This window comes from Palaemon carinicauda, chromosome 19 (assembly GCF_036898095.1).
Source record: "Palaemon carinicauda isolate YSFRI2023 chromosome 19, ASM3689809v2, whole genome shotgun sequence".
Taxonomy (NCBI): Eukaryota; Metazoa; Arthropoda; class Malacostraca; order Decapoda; family Palaemonidae; genus Palaemon; species Palaemon carinicauda.
The window spans coordinates 64,758,377-64,767,931 of record NC_090743.1 but is presented as its reverse complement, the minus strand read 5'-3'; the positions used below and the strand labels follow the sequence as shown (position 1 = coordinate 64,767,931).

Below are 9,555 nucleotides of genomic sequence, written 5' to 3'. Positions count from 1 at the left end.
TGAATATTCTGCTGGAAATCGGATAATAGATTGTCCATCACTTCTTGAAACGGTTTCAGCATTCTGATTGCTAGCGTGAAAACACTATTCACATCTGAAGCTGTATTTGACCCTGCCTGGCGTCCTGGCTAATAAATTTGACTTGCTCGGGCTAGCGTGCGCTAGAAAGTGACCACTTACTAAATACCTCTTCAAACATCGAATACGTTTCACCCAACACTAAATTCTCATTGGCCACTGCCTACATAACAACTGAACTTAAGTAACAAGACACTTAAGATCTGCTTACATGTCGTTAGGACAATTATTTTTCGCTATACTTCGTAACGCGAAAAAATTCTATTCTATTGCTTTACCAACACTCGCTTGAAGTGCGAAGTGTAGGGTTAGCATGGCTTCTTTCGTCTCCTGTCTTAAGTCTCATTCTTGATCTTCAATGTAAGTGAGTGGGTAAGATATAAAACGTTGGTCTTGTGTTTAGGTAAAGTCTAAAGTCACGAATCACATTACCAGGTATGCTGAACTTTTACTGACAAAGAATTTCGTATTGCTTGAGGTAGGTCATATGACAATTATCTAAGGAGTTAAACAGGCGTTTAACAATTCGGGCGATGGGAGGTACAGGGGAAGAAACGTTTTAACAACGTCACTGAGGGACGTCATCACTTTTGCGAATGTGTGGGTGGCTGAGACTGGCTTTAGCCTCATTTTCTTGAGTAAAAAAGTTGATGAAACGTAATTGGCAATGCACAGTATTTCCCAAAATTAGGCCATTGTATGAAGCGCTCCCTGCTTTGATATCATGGAAATCCATCAGTTTTTTTAGGAGTTATTTAAAAAAAAAAAACACTATTACACGGCCTCTGGAAACGATAGTAGTTACCTTTTCCAATCTCATTCCATTCAATGAGAATTCTTGTCCACCGGCAGTTCTTGATTGGTATTTAGTTTTATTTTAATTAATAGCCAACCCTAAACGTACACACAAACACTGGAGTTCGTCAATATCCTTGGCCAAACTACTTTCATCTACACATTGAATTAGAATATCGTCAGCATAGACGAGAATCTGAGAATTCCCAAAAAAGTTAAAGGAAGCTACATTGTCCATAAGAATATTAAAAAGTAGAGGTCTTAATACTCCACCTTGCAACGTACCAAGTTCAAACTCTTTCTGTTCAGATTCCTCACCCTGACACCATACACTTGCCTTTCTTTTACTTAAATAGTCTGCAATCCATGCTAATAGTTTTCTTTTTACACCTTTATTTATCAAACTCTCTAAAATCATATCTTTATTTGCCTTATCAAAGCCCCTTTAAGATCTGCAAACAATCGACATCTAACATTATTATTCACAAGACACTTTATCACACAGTCTGTTGTGCTTCTACCTTTCATAAATCCATACAGGTTATTGGACAGAGGACCATCTATTTTATACATCAATCTGTTTAAGATCATTCGTTCCATCATTTTTGATAAACAGGAAGTTAAAGATATAGGCCTATAATCCTCACTATTCTTAGGTACAGGAATGATCAACGCCAATTTCCACTCCACTGGCACTCTCCCCTTTCGATACGTTAGATTAAACAGATCTAGTATAGGACTCTCGTCCATGCTTATGAGATAGTTAATTACTTCGTATGTCAGGCCCTCTCTACCCGGGGCAGTGGATTTCCCCCTTTTCACAGCATTCAGAATTTCATCGCTAGTAAATGTAACGCAAGTATCATCGTTCAACGCACTTTGCAAGCGAATCAACTTACGTCTCATAGACCTTTGCTTTCTCAAACAACTCTGGATATTATTCGGAAGACTTGAAAGACTGGAGGCATACAACCACGTGTTGATAAGATCATTAGCTTTATCTTTAGGATTTGGTTGAACATTAATTTTTTTTCTCACGCCTCTTATTTTATTCACACCATTCCAGACCTGGCTCAAGCTTTTTGAACTACCAATATCCCTCAAAAAATTGTCCCAGTATCTTCTTCTTGCCTCTTGATTTATATCTGTTGTACACACAGCAACTTTAAGCAAAGTCTCTTTGTCTTTTACATTCGTAGGGTCTTTACTCCAGTTACTGTGGCATTTTTGTAACACCTTGTGCCACCCCTTAACAACCTTATCATTATAATACCTTTTATATTTTGAATTAGAACTGATTGAATTCCTCGGCTTAGGTCTACCAAAGATAGAATCCACCACTTTCAATAGATCTTCGTAAAGTACATTTTCATCTGTTACATCAAGTTTTTGATATTCATTATACCAAGTTTTAATTTCAGATACAAAATAACTACGCTGACCATTTTTATGTGAATATATTTTCCTATTATTAACAAAAAACTTATTTTGTTAATATGCATCACAACTTCAATAGCGAAGTGATCACTCAAAAGTGTGCTTACAATATCCAAACTTGCTTTTATATCAAGCATGTTGAAAATAATTGCAAAATCTAGCCTACTGTCCTTAATATGTGTAGGGTCACCATGTCCAATAACTTAAGCATCCTCTATAGAACTAAAAAAAAGTGTTTCACATCATCCCATTGCGATTTTGAAAACCTTTGGTGCCAAGATTTTTGTGCCTAGCGCTCAAATCACCTATTAATAGACATTCTTCAGCATAAATAGCATCTGGAAAGTCGTCAATAACCAACTTATCAGGATTTACATAGACATTAATCAAATTTAAATAGCATCTTTAAGAGTGATACTAACTGACAGATACTCAGTACCATTAACCTTTTCAGCAGCCTGTAATGTTGCGGAAATATCACTTTTTACATAGGTTATCAGTCCCAGCTCGTATTCATATCTGCAGGTAACTAAAAGCTTTGGTAGTTTTTCAATTGAAAATTTATTCCACTTATCCCTACCTCTTGCAGAGCTATAACATCAATATCGGTTAACATTCCAAGACAAAACCTTAACATTTCTATTCTTCATTGTCTAGACATTTGTCCTTCAATATGCTAACAGACTGCAACAATTTCAATTTTAAATCGTCCAAAGGGTTATTAACAAAAGTTAGTACCAAATCTGCCATATTCAGAAATTCATTTAACAATCCATTTTTATCCTTACCACCTCCTAGTGATACTTCTTTCGGTACAGCAATTGTGTTGTTATCACCAGGTACATTCTTACCTAGTTGATTACTTTTCCAACTAAATAATGATTTTTGGGAACCCTCAATTTGTTTCCTAAGTTTGTTCAACTCTCGATTTATCAGGTCATATTCCGAACGATCTCGCCGAGTTTCAATTTTTGGTTCACTTTCCTTACCTCCATTTCTTGACCTTTGAGCAAACTGCTTACGCCTTTCTTCCCAGACATTGATTGCAGTCGACTGCTGATTAACAACTGGACATTCATTCTGCCTGACGTTTGGTCTATCTGCTCTATCATGGGTGTCTACTGGCTTTGTTTGTGGTTTCTTTTCACACAAATGATAATTAGCATTATGTTTTCCGCCACAATTACAGCACTTCGGCTCAATGTTCTCATTTCCATTGATCTTGGCAATACACTCTTTTGAGTCATGATTCTTTCCACAGTATCTGGATCAGAAATGACCATGACACTTATACTGCCTAGGACCTCATTTACTACATTTATAACAAATTACTGGCATCTCATTAAGAACACTAACATTCCTATATCCAATTCCGGAGAGAAAGACTTTCCCTGGTATAAATTCCTTAATCAAGGCAATCAGCTGAGGTCTCTTATAAATAGTTCCTTTCACCTTCACCTCACGATGCTTTCCCCACACAAAATTTTCTTCAAATAAGAAGTCATCTGGTTCTAAATATGTAGGGACATCAAATATGATTACTTCGGTACTTTTAATCCTATCATTTAGTAACACCATTTTCATCCCGTTAAACCCGGTGGTTGCTAGAAACTTTACTGCCTCATCATTTTTTACTGTAACATAAGGTTTATTCTTACTTTCTTTGAACAATGTTAATGCAGAAACACAAACCCATCTGGTTGGAAAAACAATGTCGTTAATTTTGTAAGTGGTAGTTAAAAAGTTGAGAGGTGTAAACAAATTACGATTTCATCTTACTTACTAAAATTATGAAGTCTCTTTGACAGTTCAAGCAAGGTTTTCAAGGAGAACAGTTGTATATATTTCGTAAGGATTCATTTTGGGCACACAGATGTAAGTTTTTTGACGAACTTATATGTATATATTTGTTTTGTATGTCTTATTCATTTAAGCGTTAAAAGGCGTAAATTGGTTTATTTGTGACATTTAACATTTGATTGTCCTATAAATATGATAAAATGTGATTTAAAGTGGCAACGAAATTGTCTTGTTTAGAAAATTATATTTAATTAGCTTTCCAAGATGTATTAAGGTACATCATGTCACCGTTATGACTTATTGAATATTATGGGCTATTTAATAATGTACAGTATTTAAAGTTTGTAATAATTCCTTTCAGGAATGAACCTACTGCTACTGTTACTACTGCTATTGTTACTACTGTTACTACTGCTACTACTACTACTGTTAACGGAATAAAGGTTGAAGTTGAGTTTCTGAGTTTGTGTCGCCCATAACAACAGTTCATTCATCTTTAACATGAGTACGGATCAGAAGGACAACGTAGAAGACAATGGTGACGCCAAGGAGAAGTTACGCACCCTCAAGAACAAGCAGACTGCTGCTCTCTCTGCCCTCACAAAGAAACGGAATGAGGTCAGCAAGTGTATGGAGAAGCCTGATAATCTCCATTTAGTAAAGACAGGCATGGAGGAGTTTGAGGAAGGGTTAAAGAAGTACAAAGACTGCCACAGTGATTACTTGTCTCAACTACCTGTCAACGAGCACCAGTCAGAAATCAAAAGGTTTGAAGATAACGAATTGTCTGCCATAGGATTCAGATTACAGGTGCATAAATGGATAGCCACAACAGAAGCAAATTTGCAGGATTCTATGGACGGATCTTCACTGCGGAGCAGGTCACATAAATCCAGGAGGTCAGTTAAAAGCACGGCATCAAGTGTAAAGTCTTCTCTCATACAGGAGAAGGCAAAGTTAGCTGGTTTGCTTGCACAAAGGGCACTGCTTGAGAAACAAACAGAAATAGCCCAACAACAGGCAGAATTAAAAGCCAAGGAAGATTTGTTAAAGTTGGATGGTGAAATTGAAGCAGCAAGGGCGAGGGAGAAGGTGTTCCAGGAAGAAGTTATTCCATCGAAAGACAAAGTTTTAAACCCTGAAACACCAGCATTTGTTCCCAGTCACAATGTGCATCAAAATAAACCCAATGTGACCATGCCTTTTCTACCCATGGCACCTGCCCCAGAGTCATTCTACCAAAGTCAGCAACAGTTAGCAGCGGCTATGATGCTGCCTCATGCTGAAGTGACCAAGTTTTGTGGTGATCTTCTAGAATATGCATCATTCATGTTGGCATTTAATGACCGCATTGTGCCACACACCACATCAGACTCCAACAGGCTGTATTTCTTAAATCAGCATCTAGAAGGAAAGCCTAAGTCACTCATAGCTGGGTGCATGTTTATGAATGCATCTGAAGGATACATTGAAGCAAAAAGACTTCTGGACAAAGTGTATGGAGATCCATACAAGGTTTCCATGGCATACATAGACAAGCTAACCAAGTGGCCACAAGTGAGAGGTGATAACAGTGAATCTTTGCAGGAATATGCTTTATATCTTGTGAAATGTAATCATACCATGCAGTCATTATCAAACATGCAAGTTTTGAATGATTCGCCAAACCTTCAGAGGGTGATTTCAAAGCTGCCAGTGTATATTCAAAATAAGTGGTTGGATCATGTGATAAAGCTCAGGAAGCAAGGTGTTTGTGTGTGTTTCCCCACATTAGTGGAATTTGTGCAGAATGCAGCAGAGGCAGCAATGGATCCTGTATTCAGCAGGGAAGCTTTGGGTAAAGTGTGTGTTTTTTCAAAAGCAAAGGCAAATAATGGCTCAAGTCAGACCAAGCAAAAATCGTTTGCAGTTACAGTGCAACCATCAAATTCTGCCAACCAGTATACAAGGAAATGCCAACTCTGTAGTGGTCATCACGACCTTGAGGAGTGCCCTCAATTTCTGCACAGGAGTGTGGATGAAAGACGAGAATTTGTTAAAGTCAACCGTCTTTGCTTCAGTTGTTTGGGCAATAACCACACTTCAAAAAGGTGTCTCAATCGACGGCAGTGCAAGACATGTAATAAAAGGCATCCTACCACTCTGCACATTGAGAATTTTAGGATGCTTGACAGCAACAGTGCAATTGTGTCACAAGCTAGTGCACAGTCTGAAAGTACAGGTCAAGGTTGTGCTAAGGGTCAAGATGGTACTCAAGGTGAAGGTCGCACTCCAGGTCAAGGTAATACTCAGACTCTAAGTAATGTGAGGTCTTCTGCATGTACAATTTCTGATACAGTGTTGCAATCAATCTTGCCTGTGCAATTACGTGTAAAGGGTAGCGACAATGTAGTACAAACTTATGCCTTTTATGATACGGGCAGTACAGGTTGTTTCATTAAAGATAGTATCAAGGATCAATTAAACTGTAAAGGTATTGAAACAGCTATCAAGTTGCAAACAATGCATGGGACTGATACAGTTAAAACCTTTATTGTAAATGGTCTTGTTGTTGCTGATATACATGGTAATAATGATGTTGTATTACCAAAGGTATTCACACAAAAGGATATTCCTGTTAATCATGATCAAATTCCAAGGTATGAAGTGTTAAAGGATTGGCCTCATTTATCAAGTGTTATTAATAAGATTCCAGTGTATCAACCAGAGTTAGACATAGGAATTTTGATAGATAGTAACTGTCCAACAGCTTTACAACCTTTGGAGGTTGTACCCACTTCAGGTTATGGCCCCTTTGCAGTAAGATATTTGCATGGATGGACAGTTAATGGGCCTGTACATGTTAAGGTTAGTTCAAATGGGGTTTCATGTCACAGGTTACTTGTATCTGATGTTCAACATGTTACTGATTGTATTACTGTTGAAAGTATTAGGAAGTACTTTGAGTTAGATTTTTCAGAAAGGGATCTTGGGTCAGTTCCTGATGAGCGTGGCTTATCTTTTGAGGACACAAGATTTGTGAAAAGGTGCCAGGATGACATTGAATTTAAAGATGGTCACTTTCAGCTACCCATGCCTTTTCGAGATTGCAATGTGAATCTTCCTAACAATAAGAAGCAGGCTGTTAGCAGAGCTAAGTGGCAAAGGAGGAAGATGAAGAATAGTGAAGATTACAGACAGCAGTACACAGCATTCATGGATAAGTTGTTTGAAAAAGGCTATGCTTACAAGATCCCAGATGATGAGGTCAATAAGATTCCTGTTTGGTATCTTCCTCATCACGCAGTTTTTCATCCCAAGAAAGGGAAGATTAGGGTTGTTTTTGACTGTAGTGCCAAGTTTGAAGGTGTGTCATTAAATGATGTTCTGCTACAGGGTCCAAACCTCACCAATTCATTGACGGGAGTACTCATTAGATTCCGGCAGGAGGTTTATGCATTCATTGGAGATATTGAAGCTATGTTCTTTCAAATAAAGATTCCACCTGAGAATCAGGACTATGTTAGATTCTTGTGGTGGCCTAATGGTGACATCAATCGACCTCTTGAAGAATTCCGAATGGCTGTTCACATTTTCGGAGCAATCTCATCACCGAGTATTGCAAATACTGCATTGAAGGCCACAGCAGACAAAGCAGATGAGAAGTATGATTCAACTGTTGGCAACACCATAAGGCACAATTTCTATGTTGACGACTGTTTGAAGTCATGTGCTGATGTTCCTACAGCAGTGAAGTTGGTGAAGGATTTGGTATCTGCAACTAGTGAAGGAGGATTTAGGTTAACTAAATTTGTCAGCAATTCAAGTGATGTCCTTAAAGCTTTGCCTGCTGAAGATTGTTCGGTTGAAAGTGACAAGTTTAATCTTGACATGGAGAGTTTAATGACAAGAGCCTTAGGAATGTTATGGGACCTTAAAGAAGACTCATTCAAGTTCTCAATTGAGCTCAAGGATAATCCATTCACCAGAAGAGGATTGTTATCAACTATCTCATCATTATATGATCCCCTTGGGTTGCTCTCTCCAATCATCTTACCGGCCAAGAAACTGTTACAAGAATTGTGTCAAGTTGAGAGTTTGGACTGGGATGAGAGGATTCCAGATGAGCCAGCTGAAAGGTGGGAACATTGGATACAAGGTCTTCATTTACTGGAGCAGCTTTCAATACCAAGATGCTTCAAGTCAAGCGGGTTTGGTAATGTGACAGATTCAAGTCTTGTATTATTCAGCGATGCAAGTACAGTTGGTTATGGTGTTGCAGCATACCTTGTTCTTCATGGTGGAAACCAAGTGCAGTCAAATCTTGTCATGGAAAAATCAAGAGTATCTCCCAAAAAGGTGGTGACTATACCTAGGCTAGAACTTACAGCTGCAACTGTGTCTGTCAAGGTTGCTCAACTCATCCTGAAGGAGTTGGAGTTTACTGTTGGCAAGGTAGTGTACTACACAGATTCAACAACAGTCCTTCACTATATTCATAGCAACACTAAAAGGTTCCCTGTTTTTGTAGCCAACAGAGTCAGGGTTATAAGGGACTATTCCCAGCCTGAGCAATGGAGATATGTAAACTCCAGTGATAACCCTGCTGATGTGGCATCAAGAGGTATTAGTGTACATCAGTTTTTGCAGTATGACGAATGGTTTCATGGCCCATCATTTATTGCATCTGATTATTTGCCTTCACAGGAGTATGTGTGTGCAGATTGTGTTGATGATACGAGTGAACATGTGTCTGCGGTCACAATTTCTGAAGAACATCATGGGTTTACAAGATTAATTGAATATTTCTCTTCATGGTCAAGGTTACAAAAGGCAGTTTCTGTATTTCAACAACTAAAGTCAATCCTTAGTGGTAAAAGGAAAGGTTGTGTAACCACTGATGCTGAAAGGGCAATCATAATGTATGTTCAACGGGAGGTGTTTGGTGATGAAGTGAAGGCTTTATCAAGGGAATTGTCAGTTGGCAAGAGTAGTCCAATATATAAGCTTGATCTCTTCTTGATTCTGAGGATGGATTATTGAAGGTTGGAGGTAGGATAAGAAGGTCTGACATTCCACAGTCTGCCAAACATCCCATACTGTTACCAAAGAAGCATCATGTGACTACATTGTTGATACGACATGAGCATGAATTATTAGCTCATTCAGGTAGAAACCATGTTCTCTCAAATCTAAGGCAGAAGTATTGGATCATCAATGCTAATGCAACTGTCAGGAATGTGTTATTCCATTGTGTTACTTGCAGGTAGTTGAAAGAACCAGCTTTGAGTCAAAAGATGGCTGATCTTCCAGCAGACAGATTGGAACCTTCACCACCATTCAGTAATGTTGGTATTGACCTCTTTGGACCCTATTACATCAAGGAAGGAAGAAAGGAGTTAAAGAGGTATGGTGTGATATTTACCTGCTTGGTTAGTAGGTCAATTCATATTGAAACTGCAAACA

The 9,555-nt window shown here is 38.3% G+C and overlaps 1 protein-coding gene across 1 annotated transcript; it reads left to right on the top strand.

Annotated features, from left to right (window-relative positions):
- Nucleotides 1-4,965: 4,965 nt before the first annotated feature.
- Nucleotides 4,966-9,132, top strand: LOC137659027 (uncharacterized). Its single transcript, XM_068394122.1, has 5 exons — nt 4,966-5,787; nt 5,899-6,391; nt 6,818-7,636; nt 7,931-8,544; nt 8,797-9,132. Exons 1-5 carry the CDS (start codon nt 4,966-4,968, stop codon nt 9,130-9,132), a joined length of 3,084 nt encoding a protein of 1,027 aa, XP_068250223.1.
- The last annotated feature ends 423 nt before the right edge of the window (nt 9,133-9,555 follow it).

Bases quoted from the DNA above. Each gene is read 5' to 3' on its own strand.
- LOC137659027 (XM_068394122.1), top strand. From the start codon at position 4,966: ATGGACGGATCTTCACTGCGGAGCAGGTCACATAAATCCAGGAGGTCA. The intron at 6,392-6,817 runs GTAATACTCAGA...TGTATCAACCAG, and splicing joins AGGTCGCACTCCAGGTCAAG to AGTTAGACATAGGAATTTTG. The intron at 8,545-8,796 runs GTAGTGTACTAC...TTGCCTTCACAG, and splicing joins TGGAGTTTACTGTTGGCAAG to GAGTATGTGTGTGCAGATTG.